This window comes from Cutaneotrichosporon oleaginosum, assembly GCF_008065305.1.
Source record: "Cutaneotrichosporon oleaginosum strain ATCC 20508 chromosome Unknown ATCC20508_contig06, whole genome shotgun sequence".
Lineage (NCBI taxonomy): Eukaryota > Fungi > Basidiomycota > Tremellomycetes > Trichosporonales > Trichosporonaceae > Cutaneotrichosporon > Cutaneotrichosporon oleaginosum.
In genome coordinates, this window is record NW_027072175.1 from 442499 (window position 1) to 458969 (window position 16471).

The 16471-nt window shown below is 61.0% G+C and overlaps 9 protein-coding genes across 9 annotated transcripts; 5 read left to right on the forward strand and 4 right to left on the reverse strand.

The window, feature by feature from the left end:
• Nucleotides 1-47: 47 nt before the first annotated feature.
• On the forward strand, nt 48-1476 carry COLE_06608 (uncharacterized protein; the record flags this gene model as incomplete). Its single annotated transcript, XM_018423071.2, has 4 exons — nt 48-434; nt 474-795; nt 828-993; nt 1026-1476. 4 exons carry the CDS (start codon nt 48-50, stop codon nt 1474-1476), a joined length of 1326 nt encoding a protein of 441 aa, XP_018279086.1.
• A 395-nt stretch (nt 1477-1871) lies between these two features.
• On the reverse strand, nt 1872-2601 carry COLE_06609 (uncharacterized protein; the record flags this gene model as incomplete). Its single annotated transcript, XM_018421348.2, has 4 exons — nt 1872-1948; nt 1984-2081; nt 2122-2473; nt 2529-2601. The coding sequence occupies 4 exons, from the start codon at nt 2599-2601 to the stop codon at nt 1872-1874; spliced, it is 600 nt and encodes a 199-aa protein (XP_018279085.2).
• A 393-nt stretch (nt 2602-2994) lies between these two features.
• COLE_06610 (uncharacterized protein) lies at nt 2995-5514 on the forward strand (the record flags this gene model as incomplete). Its single annotated transcript, XM_065626491.1, has 4 exons — nt 2995-3054; nt 3191-3925; nt 3960-4877; nt 4912-5514. 4 exons carry the CDS (start codon nt 2995-2997, stop codon nt 5512-5514), a joined length of 2316 nt encoding a protein of 771 aa, XP_065482185.1.
• A 311-nt stretch (nt 5515-5825) lies between these two features.
• Nucleotides 5826-7075, reverse strand: COLE_06611 (uncharacterized protein; the record flags this gene model as incomplete). Its single annotated transcript, XM_018427418.2, has 2 exons — nt 5826-6875; nt 6914-7075. The coding sequence occupies 2 exons, from the start codon at nt 7073-7075 to the stop codon at nt 5826-5828; spliced, it is 1212 nt and encodes a 403-aa protein (XP_018279083.1).
• Nucleotides 7076-7320: 245 nt separating this feature from the next.
• Nucleotides 7321-7778, forward strand: COLE_06612 (uncharacterized protein; the record flags this gene model as incomplete). Its single annotated transcript, XM_018421347.1, has 2 exons — nt 7321-7383; nt 7428-7778. 2 exons carry the CDS (start codon nt 7321-7323, stop codon nt 7776-7778), a joined length of 414 nt encoding a protein of 137 aa, XP_018279082.1.
• A 1056-nt stretch (nt 7779-8834) lies between these two features.
• COLE_06613 (uncharacterized protein) lies at nt 8835-10685 on the forward strand (the record flags this gene model as incomplete). The annotated part of the gene is made up of 2 exons (XM_018419976.2): nt 8835-9617; nt 9672-10685. The coding sequence occupies 2 exons, from the start codon at nt 8835-8837 to the stop codon at nt 10683-10685; spliced, it is 1797 nt and encodes a 598-aa protein (XP_018279081.2).
• Nucleotides 10686-11046: 361 nt separating this feature from the next.
• Nucleotides 11047-12355, reverse strand: COLE_06614 (uncharacterized protein; the record flags this gene model as incomplete). Its single annotated transcript, XM_018425351.1, has 4 exons — nt 11047-11523; nt 11886-12013; nt 12206-12225; nt 12285-12355. 4 exons carry the CDS (start codon nt 12353-12355, stop codon nt 11047-11049), a joined length of 696 nt encoding a protein of 231 aa, XP_018279080.1.
• A 375-nt stretch (nt 12356-12730) lies between these two features.
• COLE_06615 (uncharacterized protein) lies at nt 12731-14091 on the forward strand (the record flags this gene model as incomplete). The annotated part of the gene is made up of 2 exons (XM_018423069.2): nt 12731-12856; nt 12892-14091. The coding sequence occupies 2 exons, from the start codon at nt 12731-12733 to the stop codon at nt 14089-14091; spliced, it is 1326 nt and encodes a 441-aa protein (XP_018279079.1).
• Nucleotides 14092-14223: 132 nt separating this feature from the next.
• On the reverse strand, nt 14224-16048 carry COLE_06616 (uncharacterized protein; the record flags this gene model as incomplete). Its single annotated transcript, XM_018423068.2, has 6 exons — nt 14224-14798; nt 14832-15211; nt 15245-15335; nt 15370-15529; nt 15567-15818; nt 15854-16048. The coding sequence occupies 6 exons, from the start codon at nt 16046-16048 to the stop codon at nt 14224-14226; spliced, it is 1653 nt and encodes a 550-aa protein (XP_018279078.1).
• Nucleotides 16049-16471: the final 423 nt, after the last annotated feature.

The following is a 16471-nucleotide window of genomic DNA, read 5'->3' on the forward strand; positions in this document are numbered from 1 at the left end:
TGACGGTAGACAGCATCTCTCATCATCGCAACAACACTCACACCACCATGGCATCCCCAACCAGCTCAAAGGAGGAGCCAAAGTCACCCAAGTCGCCATCGCCCGTCGACAAGGTCGCTGCGGCGTCGCCGCGCGCCACATCGCCCGCCTCGCCGTCGGCCGACAAACCCGGGTCCAAACCATCATCCCCGGCGCCCGGCGCCGCCGCCGCGACTTCCCCCCCTCCTGCTGCGCCTGCGCCTGCACCCGCCCCGCACGCCAACCCGAAAATTGCAGAGCTGCAGACCATGTTCCCGACCGTCGACGTCAGCGTCATCGAAATGGTGCTCGAGAGTGTCGGCGGTTCGCAGGACCGAGCGATCGAGTCTCTCCTGCAGATGACGGACCCGGATTTCAAGCCCGACGAGCTGGCGTCAGCGCAGCAGGAAGAGTCTGTGAGTTGCTGCTATTCACATTCGCGCGCTTACGAGTAGAACCAGGTTGACCTTGACGCCGAGTTCGCTCGCGCCATCGCACTCCAGGACGAGGAGGAGGCGCGGCAGCTTCGCCGGGACGCCCGCGGGGGTCGTGGCCCCGCAGCTCCCTCCAACGCTTCTCGGCTGCCCGAAGTCCTGCCGTACCAGCCGCGGGTGCGCAAGCCGCGCCGCCCAGTTGCGGACCCGTATGAGAGCGAGAACGCCAGAGCACAAGAACTGCAGGACCGCTACGACCCGCCGCCTGGCCAGGGCCAGAACCAGGGCGAGCTTCCTCCCGGCCTCATTGCCTTCGAGGAGAAGGTCACGGCCATGGCTGAAAGTGAGCGCGGTCGCGTCTCGAGCTAACAGCAGCCGGTCGCCAGACGTTCAACCGGTTCTTCAACAATGCGAAGGCGAAATACGCCGAGTACCAGGCCCAGCAGGCACAAACGTCTGAGCAGCGCGCGGCGCATCAAGCTCTGAACGACGAGGTGCCGCGGCAGGGCGGACTGTGGGGCGAATCCACGGGGCGTACTTCGTGAGTCATCGTCTGTGCGGTGCTAATTCCAGCCTCGGCTCGCGGTCCACCTCGCAAAGCAGCCAGGGTGAGGCGCCCATTTCGGCGCCCGCGCGTCGCTGGCACCCGTCAGACAACTACGAGGAGCCTGGTAGACCGAGCACTACAAGCGCCATTCCCGGTGCGGCTGGCCGACGCTCACCTGGCCCTGCAGGCGCCGCCAGCCCCGATAAGGGGGCTGCCGGCAAAATCGACTTGGCCAAGCTTGGCTTCCTGCCCAAGAAGCGCGTCGACCTCATGTCAACTTCACCTCAGCCTCGAGAGGACAAGGACCCCAACCCACACATTCCCACTTCGACGGGCCCTACAACGCCGACCACCGGCAAGTCTCTCGTGGACAAGATCCCAAAGACGCCCCCTGCTGAGACGAGCCCCCACACGCTTGGCGACAGCGATGATGACGACGATCTCGACTACACTGAGAACCCCTTCGACCGCCGTTAGTTTGCTAACATGTGATGTTGTCGTAATAGTGGGCCTAAGTTACGATGCACCTGAATGTACTTGACTGAGACAAAGCTGACGGCCGCTTCGATTGACGCACGCCATGAGATGGCTCCCACCAAGTCTATCCATGCTATAGCGACCAATGAACGAGTTACGGATCCAGTTGCAGAATATCGGTGCCGGTCTTGGCTGTGCACTCCTGCACCACCATTCGGAGCTGGAGTCAATGGGAGTTGACCTTTGGGCTCACATCAATCACTCCAGTCTCCACTGCGCGGACACTGAGCAAAGGCTCGTGATGGCCGCTGATAGCCGACGAGGTGTTGAGCGTATCCCCTGCGAGAGCAGGAATCCATGGGGCGGTGACCTGCGGTGAGCTATCACAAATCGCACTAACTTGCCCCATCGCTGGGCGTCTCGGGCTCGATGTCATCCTTGGTCTCCAGTATGATGGCGAAGGATGTGTCGCCTGATATTAGCCGGGGAGATGTATGTGTAGCTCACCTGGATTGTCCAGCAACTGCCCATCCAGTGCCACAAGGCGGATCAAGAATCCACGAAGCATCAGCGACAGACCTTCCTCGTCCGGTGCCCCTTGAATTCTGCGGTCAGCCTGCTCATCAACACCCAGAGTCAACGCACTTGGCGTCGCGTTGTGGTCCTTCCAACCCCTCGAGGCCCATGTATCCGAAGTCGATAATAAAGCGCTCCATCGGCGCGCGGCTCTCCACATCGTGTATCATCACCGTTACCCGCCGTAGCGTTCCCCGCTCCATCTCATTCCGGAGAGCCGACACGACGCGCCCGATGTATGCGCGCACTTCGGGATGTCGAGACTGGTAGACGGCGACGCCATGCGCTCGTCGCCTGGTGAATGTGTTGGGCGGATACACTTGGCGTATGCAGATGATAGTATGGATAACAATCTCAACTGCAGTAAGTTTGATTTGGTAACACCATTGCTCACGGAAGGACGAAAGCAAGTCGACGGTAGCTGTCGTCAGCTCGGAAGTGAGTAAGTGGTCGCGCGTCGGGGCGAGTAAGCGTGCCTTTGAAGCTCAGACCAACTTGCTGCTCCTTATGCTGCAAGGGAATACGCGACGGTCCAGCCTTGGCGTTCATTTCGTGGTAGGAGTGGAGAGGGTGTGAAAGATGTCGAGTAGATGGAAAGGTGATACGGTGCAGATGATGCGAGGTGAGTGGACCTCTGAGGTGGAGGTGGAGGTGAGGTTGAGTGATTGTAAATGGAAGGATGATATAAAGTAATGGCAACGGAATCAAACCCACTCTCCGATCAGTGCGTGCGTCATGCGCATGAAGGAAGGGGTGGAAGGCCACAGGGAAGGGGACAAACAAGACGACAACAACACTCGCCCACTCTTAACCCCCTCTTGTCATCCGCCACATTCATCACTCGGCACCACCCACAAGTGGGGCATTTCATCAACAACATCCACTTATCTCCATCTCGGCTTTCTTCAACCTTTCCCCTCCTCCTCGACTACATCACACAACATGTCGGCGCCCACTCGTGACGTCTACCTCGCACAGGATTTCAACCCTGCGTCATTGCGGGTGAGTACTGCATCTCTCAACGCACCTGCCTCCCATCGCTAACTTGCCAGGTTCCTCAGCTCCGGTTAGTTTCTTGGGGTGCGAGGAGGCACGCTTCCATGTCTTATGCCTTTTTTGCTCCCAATCATCTCTTTTGCCTCCTAACATCAGTTCCATCCTCCACGAACACGGCGTCCGCCACTCATCAGCGGCCAAGAAGGCCGACCTAGTGGCCTTGTTCATCACCGAGATCCAACCTCGCGCCGCGATCATCCTCGCCCAGGACGCGCGTGTGCGTCCTTCCGCGACGGGCATCATCGCCGTCTCGTCCACTGGTGACGAGGCGCCCGTGACACCAGTCGTTGGCAAACGTCCTCGAGGCCGGCCGAGGAAGACGGCGACTTCTGCCAGTGAGGAGCTCAAGGCCGAGGACGACATGTCAGAAGTCCCAGCCAAGCGCGCACGGTCACGCCGCTCAACCGTCGACGTCTCCGACGCAGAGCCCGCCCCCACGCCAGCCCCTAGGAAGAGAGGCCGTCCCCCCAAGAAGGTCAAGGAGGTCATTGCATCGGACGAGGAGAGCGACGTCAGAATGGAGGATATCCAGGAAGCACCAACTCCGCCCCCAAAGGCGAAGGTGCGGCGCAAGTCGGTCAAGCACGAAGTGCCCACTCGGGAACCTGTCCCCGATGTTCCCGCCACTGCACCGGCCGCTGTGCGCAAGCCGCGCTCTTCCTTCCTGCCGCCCGCTCCCAGGCCCGAGGACCACACGACGCCTCAGCGCCCGCGGCGCTCTTCCAACGCCGAGGACAACAGCTCTCCCTTTTCCGACTACAACCCGTTCCAGGCTGGCAGTGCTGAAGCTGCCGAGGTTGCGCGTCGTCGCCGCAAGGTAAGCCTCATTGTTCATCACAAACTCACGTCAGTCTTCCCTTGGCTTTGGCGAGAATAAGCGCAAGGCTCCGCGCCCAAGCGAATGGACTGCCACTTCGCAGCCGTCTGCCTCCATTCTGCGCAAGGTGGGCCCGTCAAATGAGAACCTGCGTTCCCCAGCACCGCCAAAGATTGCATATGCGGATGAGGTCGCTGAGGCCGACGCTCATAATGCGATTGTTGAGCGCAAGTTTGGGGAGGTAACCCAGTCGTATCCGGATGACGCCCCGATCACCGTCACCACATCTACGAAGATGGTGGAGAGGCCGAAGCGTAAGGCGATTATTCGGCGCAAGCCCAAGCCCAGCGGAAGCACACTGCCGTTGTCGCTGTTCAGCCTCCTCATTTTCATCTTATCCGCCCACTACAAATCTATCTCCACGAGCAACGGTTTCTGCGACAACAATAGCAACACCAACAGCGTCATTTTGGGGCGCGAGCTTCCAATCAAGGCAGCACAGGAGTGCATGATTCAGCGTGCGCAGTGGCAAGCGGATCACCCAGATGAGACCCCCAACATCACTTGCGACGTGGCGTCATTGCCCCTTGTTCCCTTCGTTCCCCGCCCCACAAAGTGTGTACCGTGCCCGGCAAACGCGCAATGCAGCAGGGGCGAAGTCGTCGCATGTGATCCAGAATATCTGCTCAAACCGAGCTTGCTGGCGCCAATCTCACCTCTTTTGGACGGGTGGCCGTTGATGCCGCCTCGTGTCTTCACGCCGAAGTGCAAGCCTGATACTGCGCGCATGCGCCAGATCGGCCAGCTTGCAACACAAATGGAACGCTTCCTCGCCAAGCGCCGGGGCACCATCGAGTGCTCCAGCGCGAGTGTCGATCTCACCGTCGGACCTGGTGTGCGATACGGTGTGTCAGAGAAGGAGCTTCTTAACACTTTCGCCGAGCGCCGCGTGGTGAGTGCTTTTTTGGATGACAGCTCACGTCCAGGACTCCATCGAGCGTGAAGACTTCGATGACATGTTCCAGCGGGCTATCACCGACCTCGTGGCGCACAAAGACCTCGTTGAGTCCATCGATGAATACGGCACGTCGTACTACACGTCTGCTCGCTCTGATATGTCGATGGCGTGTCACGCCAAGCTCGAGGCGCTGCACCTTCTCGACCAGTGGAAATCGCAGCTCGGCGGCACCGCAGCCGTCATCGCCCTCATATTTGGGCTGCGCAACCGCATCGAAGCGGCCCGCACCGAACACAAGCAGGTGCGCGAGTACACGGAAATGGCTGTGCGTCGGCTTCAGGACCAGGAGTACCGCCACTTCACCGACCCCGTGCAAAACCCCACCTCGTATATGCCGCCAGCGCAGCTGCGTGACGTGATCCTCCCAGCTTCACTGCGGCAGGGCACCAAGCAGCGCATCTGGTCAAAGGTCGAGGCCAAGGTTGAGGAGAACGCCAACGTCCTTGTGCGTGAACGCGAGGTCAAGGGAGACGTGTGGAAGACGTGGGAGTGGAGCGCGATTGGGGGCGGCCGCGCTGTCGAGCCATCTAGCCCTGCGCTCGCGATCGAGACTGGACCACCCGCCTTTTGAGAGTTATACCCCAATCTAATGCGTGTGTGACAATGTACATTATGCGTGCCATCTATGTGTCTATGCGCTTGTGGTGGCCTCGGCGGCGTCTTTGGCTTCGGTGGGGCGAATAGATTCTTCGGAGTTGTCCGCAAACTTGACCTTGGTGTCGCGCTTCGGAGTCACCTCGGCGGCCTTCTTCACAGCCTCCTCATATGCGCGAACGCCAGCTTCGACTTCCCCCTCGATGCGATCATACGTCCCACGTGCGATCTCACGGTTCTGCAGCACGGGTGGGAGGCTGGTGTGTCAGTAATGATAAGGGAGCTTGCTTACTCGATAACAGCACAGTCGCGAACAGTGTCACCCTGGCGAATCCCGGCGCGGCGGGGGTCGTCCTCAGCCTTCCTCCTCCCCCCCTCCTTCTTCTCAGACTTCTCCCCTTCCGTCTTCTCATTCTCGCCAGTCCCCTTTGACAGAGTCTTCCTGTCCTCGTCATAGAGCACCGGCGCACTCAGCGCGTGCAAGACGGACTGCACAGCCATCCCGGGCCCAGGCGTGAACAGCAGCACCAAAGGATAGATGAGCAGCCACAACCAACCCCATCCCCAGATCCCAAGAATGGGCCGCACAACCTCGTCCCGCGCCCACGGCATGACGACCGAGAGCGCCTTGATGTTACTTGTGACCTCAACCTTCTTCATCTCCGGAACAGGCACAGACGGATCGGGCGCCGCGCGCTGGGAATACGACGCTGAGGCGAGGGCATCGAGAATCAGCCGGAAGTGCGCATTCATGAAGAAGGTCGTGAGGCCGTCGGCGCCGGCGCGCTCGAGCGGGCCCGGCTCCTTGCCTGTTGACGAGGGGTCGGCGAGCTGCTTCTCGAGGCGCGGAATGGCGGCAGAGTACGCTGGAGAAACAAGAGAGACGATACGCACGTCGCGTTCAGCGGGAGCCTTGAGCAGCGAGGGAAGGAGCGATGTGACGAGGTGGAAGTGGTGCTGGTGTACTGTCCACTTTTTTTCCCCGTCTCCTTCCTGAAGTAGCGCGGCACGCTCATTGTCCGTGAAGGGTGTGGCGGAACACTCCCATCCTCCGCCGAGCACGATAGCGTCGACGCGCCGCCCCTCCTCTCCGGTCGTGCCCTTGTGCGGGCTCGACCATTTGCGCACAAAGTCCCTCACGCCGCTCACGGTCGGCGGGAGCGGCTCGCAGTGCAGCTGAGCTGCGGGGTTTGTAGACGCGATTTTGAGTGTGTGCAGAATTGTGAGCAAAGAGGCGGGGAGCGGGCTGGGCAGTGGTGGAAGATACAGGATCTGCGGGGGCGAGGGAAGATGCAGGAGGGCATGGAGGAGCGCGAAGGTCGTGGGTTCTGGCGGCGCCTGGAATTAGCTAGCGCACTGAAGAAGGCGAGACATACAACGACCATGATAAGCTTGCCGGCCCACTCGCGCTCCCAGATAGACTTGCGCCCGCCGGTCGCAATCTTCAGGCCGTAGGCGGTGATGCCGCCTAGCGCAGCGAGGACCAGGGTCGGGTTCGGAATGCCACCGAGCGACTCAGAGACGAGATGCACGGGCATGACGAGCGAAGGAGGAGTGAAGGAGAGAAAGAGTGGAGCACGAGACCTGCTCGAGCGGTGGTCGGGAGCTCGGGAGGGATAAATTAGAGTGCTGAGTGATGGGGACTAGCGCGACGCGCGTCAACGCCGAAATCTCATCGTCGTCACGTCACCACCCTCCTCCACTTTGTCAACATTACCCCCTCTCAAGACTCTCATTCCATTTCTCTTTCCTCTCTCCTTAAACGCCCACGCTCGTCATCCAAATGGTCAAAGAGCCAACAGAGTTCCAGCAGCGTCGCCTTCAGCGTCGTCTTGAGGACCTCGAGGTAAGCCCCTTCTCGAATCCCACGCCGCGTTTCGCTCACATCAGCGTACAAATCCCACTGATATCCCCGCGACCTCGTTCCAGCCTCCGGCGCCGCCCGCCAACTCGCCCGCCGCGCTAGCGCTCGCAGCCGCCAAGAAGAAGCAGACGCCGAATGTCCGCCGTGCACTGTACGGAAAGAAGAGCCTGCGCGACTGGCTTGGCGAGCTCCCTCCGTCCCCGACGCCGCCGTACATCACGGCCGCGGCACCCGCGCCTGCGACGCCGCCACGACGTATCTGCGCGTCATGCGGATATTTGGGGGCGTACGCTTGCCGGCGGTGCGGCGAGTGGAGCTGCAGCATCGAGTGTGTGGGCGTGCATGAACGAGATGGAGGGTGCGGAGTTGCCGCTTAATCGAAGCCTCTGCGCACTGGCAGTCGCCTCAAGACATACCGCACACTCACGCCGCCATATCTCTGGCCCTTGCCAACTGCCGATGCTCCTAGAAAGAGTGCGTACAGTTTGCTCCATCGCTTGCTATCGCCTTGGCAGCGTATGAGAGATCATGAGCTTCACGTGCTCCCCCGTGAGCGGATAGAGGCGGCAGGTAGCTGACGGGCCAGCATGGTACTCTTCTGCGCGCGAGAGCCCAAGCAGCCAAACTACAGCAAGGCACAGCCAAAGCCAGTCGAGCCATGCTGAACACACCGCGGGCCGTTGTCTCATCTCCCAGTGCGTTTACTGCGGAGAGACAGTACACGAGTGCACAACTTATGTCCATTAAAAGCAGCGCATAGTGTTCTTCGGCGTGATGCTCATTCGAACCTCCATAGCAATGGTATAGCAGGCTCGGGAGGAGATGGTCGAACAGCGGTGCTGGTGGATGCCGAGCACAAACAAGTCGGATGTACGGATGTAGCACGAGGTAGAGAGAGTGGGATCGCCACAGACGGCGTTAGCGGCGTATAGGCCTGCTAAGACAGCGCTTTCATCACCATCACTCAAACATTGCACGCCTTCCTCGCCGTCCGCATCAACAACAGAATCACCTTCCGCACCCCTCCACTCTCAACGTCCACTCCTCCTTGGCCCCCTCGGCGCCCTTCTGTCGCCCATCTTGTCGCGGCCATGTCGCGCCAGCCATCCACTCCAGTACCCGCAAGCACGTCTCAGCCTCCAGTTGACTCGTCCACCTTCTTGCCACTAAGCAATGCCGACGATGTCACATTTGCACTCGTAGATGACGCCCACGGTCACGCCGACCCGCATGATGAGGAGGCGGCCCTCGAAGCGCTCCGCGCAGCGATCAGCGGGTCAGCAGACAATGAGGCTGGTGTCGAGGGTTCCGCTCCTCCTGACCCCGCGGAGTCTGCAGCCGCCGTCGAGGCGGCGGCAGCTGCCCTCGCTGCCCCTACACTAGTCTCTGCCGGCCAGGTCCAGTCCCAGTCACTCGAGAAGGCCGTCGCGCAGATGCAGCAACTCTCGGCAGCCAACCTTCAACTCATTGACAGCATGAACGCGCCCGCTCTGCTGCAGAGCCTGATGGGCTCGTTCAAACTGCTCGCCGACAGCAATCGGCGGCAGGCGGAGCTCGTCAAAAACGTGATAGACAGCATCCAGGGGCGTGGACCGCCGACCATAGATCCGCAGCTCGCGATCTCGTATGTTCCACGGAGCGACTACGACGCCCTCAAGGCGCGCTATGACGCGCTCGTTACGACCAACAGCGTCGCGTCCGGCGTCGGCGGACCAGGAACGGCGCGACGCGCGCGCATGGCTCCCAAGAACCCACCTACGCTGGTGCAGGCGGAAGTTGAAGAGGACCGCGCACGGGAAACGAGCGGCACTCCTTTCGGCGAAGAAGAAAAGCGTAGTCGCAAGCGCCGGTCAATGAAGCTCGAGCATCTCGTGCACAAGATGGCGAACCGCCGTCTGGGCGTCGAGTATGCAGTGTCAAACTTTGAGGTCAAGGGGACCAAGGAGCTGCCAATGCCCGGAACAATCCCGCCAGGCGCGGACACAAGTCTAAACGGTGTTGATGAGTTCCGCCCCGATTTCCGCTCGGACTTGGGTCACCCCGATCTGAGACCATTCCTTGATGCAGTTACAGCCGACGTCAAGGACGCTTGGGGAGAATCGTTTGCCACGGACGAACCTGAGGTTGACGACGATCAAATTGTCAAGGCCGTCACGACGTATTGGACACGCCTGAGCAAGCGCTACAACGAGCAGCTGAGCCGCCAGCGCGGCGAAGTGCACAAGGATGAGCTCACACGCCGCAAGCAGAATCAGTACCGCCGTCAGCAGAGCTTGGTTGCGCGCCGTACCGCCGCGTTTGATACGTCCCCGCTCAACCTGTGCAAGTTCCGCGCGCTGTATCGCACTCTTCTCACAATCGATTTTGCAGCTATGACGAATGAGCGTCCCGACCCCAAGCGCGAGTACTCGGCCGACGAGTGGTATGCGTATCGCAAGAGGAGCGGGGCGAAAGGGGCCGACGCCCACGAGGTCGTTGACCAGTTCTGGCTGAGCTCGCAGGTGCGCGCTCTCCTCGTCACACTCGATACATACGCACACGACATGACCTCGAAGATGCGGCGCAAGGGGCGGCCTAAGCAGCCTGCACCCACGTTCCATCTCCCGCCTGAACTCTGGGACCGCTCCCAACTTCCTGTACTCCGCAAGAAGCAGGCGGACGGAATGCCGCACCCGACAGGCGCCGGCATCGTGCTCTTCAAGTTCCACGTCGATGAGAAGGTTCAGGAGCAGAACCCCGAGTGGGCAGAGGGGTTGTATGACACGCCACCCGTGCCGGACGAGGACAAGCTGCTACCCTCACTATCGGACGTGATGAACGCGAACGCATTCTACCACCTCAAGCCGCGGATCAAGCAACTGCGCGCCGAGAGCGTCGTGCCGCGCATGACCCCGGATGAAGTGCAGGCGACGCTGAACGATCCGAGCCTGGAGGAGACGCATGCGGCGGTCGCTGCCGCGACACTCGAAGATGACTTTAACGCCCTCGCGCCAGGGTACGACTGGACGACGGGCCGTGGCCTCGAGAGCGTCATTGCCATGGCGGCTGGTCTACAGCCCATCCAGCCCATCCTTCCGCTCAACCTTGATCCGCCGAGTGGCCCGCAGCACGGTCCGTCCCTCGGTTCGTCAGTGAGAGCGCGCAAGCAGGCCAAGAGGATGATGAGCGAAGCACCGGGTGGCGCGGCGACACCCGTCCCAAAGCGTTTTAGGGCGGATGACGGGGGCGAGGATGATGTCGATATGGAGCTCAACGGCGACACGAGCTTCCTCGACGAGTTGTAGTGTACTTTCTCACCAGTGTATCACAATAGCCGCGTCAGAACCACACGTAAGAGGTTGCACAAGTCGACCACTATGCAGACGAGCTGTGTAGTGTGTGAGGCAGGCATGTTGTGTCCAGGCTGTCGAGAACCCTCGTGACAAACCTGCGATCCCCACTGACGCTGTCGTATCCCGGCTGTTCAAAGCTCAACGTACGGACTCATGAAACGCATTCCGAACACCAGCCCCAATCCTCCGACGCCCCCTTCCTCCTGGGCTCAGTCGTACACAAGATGCTCTTATGCTTTTGCATTTCTGCGGCGCAAACCGCTTCTACCACCGCAGCCTAGCAAGCCAGGCCGCTGTCTCCTCCGGCCTAAGCTTAGGCGCGCTTGGCAAGAGCCTCGACGTTGGCAATGGCCTCGTCAAGGAGCTGCTTCTTGAACGCGGGCTTGGCAAGCTCGGCGTTGATAGCCTCCGAGACGGTCTTGACGAGTGCGGCCTGCTCGGCCTCACGCGCCTGCTGCTCGTAGCGGACCCACGAGTCGAGGACCGCCTTGAGCTCGGCCTTGACGGCAGCCTCCTGCTCAAGGAGGAAGTTGGCGTGCTCAAGCTGGTTCGTCTCCTTGGCGACAGCGTAGAGCTGCTCGGTGAGGGGGACGACCTCCTTGATCGACTCGAGGCCGTCAAGGCGCTGGCTGACGGCGTGCGTGTGCTGGTCGCGGGCGCCGTTCAGGATGCCCTTGATGCGCTCGATGTGGCCGTTGGCCCACGAGGTGTAGGGGGCACCGATGCTCTTGCTGATAGCGTAGAGGATGATGAAGAAGCCGACAGCGAGAACGGTCTCCTCGTTGGCAACCTGGGGTTAGCAAAGGAAAATGAAGGTGGATGAGGCCGGATGACCTGAAACAGCCGCAGGCACGAGATCGAACGCGCGGAAAGGCGGGAGATGGGATATGGCGATCACGGCCAGCGCGCCGGCAGGCGGGACGGAGTCGGTGCGTTGGAAGAAGTGCGAAATGGACGGACGTTGAATTCCGCCAATCCCTGCCCGCATCGCACCTCGGATCCAACGAGCCCTCCGACAACATCCACCCCGGCCCGCTCTGCGCGCGCGCGCGGCCGCTCGGGATCCCCAGCGCTCTCCGCGCTTCCCTAAACAATGAAGGTGTTTTGCGTGCGCAATCTCGCGCCCGCTCCCGTTCTTTTAAAGATACCCACGTAGAGCTCGTTCGAGATGGCAGCGGCCGAAAGACCAGTGATGCCGAGAACACCAGCCGTCTTGGTGAACAGCGACGACGAGGGCACCTTGTTGATGATCTCGGCGGCCTTCTCGTCGGGGGTGGGCTCTGTATATCAGCTACTGTCGATGTCGATGCAGATCTCGGCATTCTCCATCCACTCCAACACCTCCGAGGTCTCCTTCTCCGCCTCGCCTGTCGCTCCTCGTGCTCCTCCGCGCCCCCAGCTTCCGCGCAATCTCTCCTCCTCTTTCTCCCATGCTATCTCCGTCCTCGCGCTTTCGCGCGCTCAACACTCACGCGAAGCGTAACCGCGCGCGCTGCCGTCAGCAAGTCATCCCAATTTTCCTGACCAGCGGTCTGGGCAGTTTCGACGTACGCGACAAGGGCACGGGGCACGACGGCGGGGCGCGCCGCCCGGAGCGAGCGGATAGCGAGACGGGAGGCCATTTTGATGAGAGTGGTGGGTAGCGAGGAGATGGATACGAGTGGCAGTCGAGCCGAGGGAGGCAGCGGCCAGGCGGGGGACGGGTGGACAGGCAGGCTCGCTGGGGCGGGGGCAGAGTGGCCCTCCCTGGCAGGCCAACCGGACGGAGAGGAGCGAGACGCTCCGATGGGTGTGACGGAGAAATAGCGGTGGATTGAATGTGGCACCTCCCCACGTGGTTGTCACGATCGCGCCTCCTCGAGATTCAGTCCACCGTTCAACAATCAACCCACCCAGCACATCATCTCATCTCACTGCGTGCAACGGCCTGGCACCCTCTCTACTCTCTCCCTCCTTGCCGTCTCCCTTGCTCACCTCCTTCTTAATCCCCCGCCGTTATGTCGTCCGACGCGGAGAACGACCTCTTTGGCGACGAAACTGCTGGCAGCCCCTCCACTAGCCAGCCAGGCGCTGCGCCTTCCCCCGCGGCAGGGAACGACAATGAGGCCGACCCACACGACCTCGTGAGTGAATGTGAAGATGAATGAGCTAATGTCAGTTCGGAGATGAAGATGACAACGAGCCACGCCGTGAACGCTCCTCATCGCGTACCCCTGTTGAGTCGTCACCCCAACAACATCCGCTGGAATATGGCGAGGCGAGCGACGACGAGAACGAGGAGATCTCAGAGGCGTGGGCTTCCGTTCCAGTGCCTACATGGACGCGACTGCATCCCACCGACGGCAAGGTGTGGCAGCTGAAGCTGCCCCAGCACATCAACCTCGAGGCCGATCCATACGAGGCCGACTTCTATCGCCAGAACCTGAGCGGGGAAGATGAGAACCTGCGTGGATCAGATGCCAAGGCGCGCATGCTCGATGTGCGGAACACGATGCGCTGGCGCTGGGTGACGGGACCTGACGGCAAACCGACCAAGCAGGCAAATGCGCGCATCCTCCGCTGGAGCGATGGAAGCTTGTCCCTACAGTTGGGGCAGGACATGTACGACGTGCAGAGCACATGGGGGACGACCGTGGCGCGCAAAAGCGACAAGTACGAGCGCACCGAGGCGAACAGCAAGGGGAGCCAGGAGACGAGCTTCGTATGCTACGCTGCGGCGGAGGAGCAGGTGCTCGTCGCCGAAACAGCGGTGGAGGGGCAGCTGAACCTCGTTCCCACGAGCATGGATAGCAAGACGCACCGAGAGCACGTCAAGCTTGTCGGGCAGCAGCACACCAAGCACTCGCGCATGCGCCTTCTCGAGGACGAGGCGGCGGGCGACCGTTTGCAGGAGCTGCTGGCCCGCGCTGGGCCACAGAAGGCCGCGCCCGTCAAGAAGGCGCGCCGGGCGTCAGGAACTGGCGGGCCGCGCAACACCTTCGGGAGACGGAGTGCGTTCGGGCGCGCGACGAAGCGCGCCGACTCAGAGGAGAGTGAGGAGGAGGCCGCCCCCCGCAACCGCGGCGGCGGTGGGTACGATGAGGACGACGGGTTTGTGGTTGCCGACTCGGACGACGACGACGACGAGTATGGGAAGCGTAAGAAGAACAAGCGCCGGAACGAGGAAGAGGACATGGACGCGACTGAGCTCGCCGAAGCGCGTATTGCAGCACGCGAGAAGCGCGAGCGCAAGCGCGCCAAAACGAAGAAGAGTCGGGCGTACTCTGACGACGAGGAGGATGAGGAGGACGCCGCTGGCGAGCCGGAGGAAGAAGATGAGGCCGAGATGGAGATGGATGTCGAGAGCGAAGAAGAGTAATAGCCTGTATGCATTAATGTACGAGTACGGCACATGATGTGGAATTAAACTGCATGCACATCCTAACAGATCGTATCTATCATGAGTCTCGTCTGAGTCGAGGCGCTGGTGTTCATCCGGAATCTCCGGAAATTACTCGTAAAGGGTGTCGAGGAACATCTCAGCAACCTTGCCCACCACGTGTGGTCCAACGGCAGTCTGGCCGACGCCGTACAGCGCGACGAGGTTACCGCCCGACTCGGGCTCCTTCTTCTCGGCGGCGATGCACTCGGCGAGGTCGTCGAGGAGCTGGTCGACGCTGGTGGCGGTGAGCTTGGTGAACGCCATGTGAAGACCGGCGGGCTTGTTGAGGGGGTTGAGGTGCCAGCCCTTCTTGCTCATCCGGTCGCCGACGGCGTAAATGTTGAGCGAGTCGGACCCAAACGCGACGACAGACAGAAGCGGGTCGCCGATGACAAACAGGTCGTCCTGGAACCGCTTTTGAAGCTGGTCCTTGAAGTGGCGCGCGGCGCCGATAATGTCCTTCGCCGACTGGGTGTATCCCTCAACACCGTACGTGTTCACGACGGCCCACGCGCCGGCAATGATCGAGCCGGGGCGCGAACCAGCCATAGAGGGCGAGGCGTACACCCCACCGGCCCAGTCGGTCATGACATAGTACTGATACCGGCGCATGGCGGGTGAGTTGTACATGATGATACTTGAGCCTGCCATCAGCTGGTCCAACAAAATCCACTCACCCTTCGGGCAGAAGGCATACTTGTGCGTGTCGCACGAGATGGCGGTAACGCCCGGTACGGAGAAGTCAAACTTGGGCAGGCCGTCGCTGTATCCGGCACGCTGGGCGAAGGAGATGATGAACGAGCCGAGGCAGCAGTCCACGTGCAGGCCCGTCTTGTACTTGCGCGCCAGGGCGGCAAGGTCCTCGATCGGGTCAACGATGCCGTCGGGGAAGTTGGGTGCCGAACCGACCAGCATGATCGTGTTCGGGTTGATGAAGCGCTTCATCTTTGTCACGTCGGCCTTGCGCGTGCGCGGATGAACAGGCACGACGTGCAGCTTGATCTTGAAATACTGCGACGCCTTCCAGAACGCGGCGTGTGCCGTAGACGGAATAATCCTGAAGTCAGCAATGGCGCACAAGCAATCTCACATCTCTGGCGCGGAGACGCCCTTGACTGCGCGCGCCCAGTCGCGGTGCGCCTTGCACGACATGAGAATCGACTCTGTGCCGCCCGACGTGGCTTCTGTCAGCTCCACAGGCAGTTTGCAGCTTACTAGTGCCAGCGCCATTCTCGCCGTGGAACAGCTTGAGCACCATCGACACAAGCTCAGCCTCCATGCGGCGCACGCCGGGGAACACGTCAGGGTGTAAGGGGTTAGAAACGATGAAGTTGGACATGGCCTCGTTGATGACGACGTTCAGGTCATCTCCGCCCTGTGGTCAGTGCGTTCTCTCTTCGGCTATGGCTCACGTGGTAGACAGCACCCGAGACGCGGCCAGCGCTGAGGTCGCCTCTGTCGAGCTTGGCCATGTTGCTCCACTCTCTGCGGAGCCACTCGATGTCTCGCCCCTTCTCGGGAAGCTCGCGAACATCCTCGAGCTCAACGCCAGGCGGGAGGGTCTTGGGCGCGATCTTGGCGGACAGCTCGGCGCGCGTCTTGGCGAGTTCCTTGGCAATCTGCACGCGGGCGCTCGGCATGCGGAGCATGATGCGAACGAAGATCTGGAATGAGCGGTACTCTTTACCTAGAGACATACGTTCCTAAAGGCGCCGTAGATCTGCTTACTTGTGCCTACAAAGCCGTAGGCGTAGACATGGCGGTAGAGGCCGACGAGGGCCTTGAGAAGAACGAGGAGGCGGAAGAGGGAGCCGAGCTGAGCAGCACGCTGGAGGACCACCTGGGTGCGAGGACCGGGTTTGGCACGGGCGGCGAGTTGTGACCACTGCGGCATGATACAGGATGGTGGGGAGAATGAAAGCAAGGAGCTGGAGGAGGAGGCCTACAGAGTTAAGTAGACGGCGAGATGGGTGAGTGAGAAGAGGAGAGGAGACTGAGGAGTGTGGATATGAACAGTGGCCACCGCCGTCGCCACACCGGGACGATAATCGTTCCAAGTCGCCGGGTGGTGATGTTTCGATAATGGCATTAGAAGATCCCCAAATCTCCAAATGAGCTTCGGCCACCAACGATACCCTGCGCCTTCGACCGCCCTGGAGCGACAATCCGCGGCCGGTTACGCACTCTTGCCGCCGCCGGCTACTGCCTTCAACCCTGTAGTTCTTGCCGGAGACCCCACATTCTCGCGTCACTGGACGCTTCACGTGCATCAGCCGCGGCCAAGCGGTTGACTCACCTCTCCACATGGACGCATAGA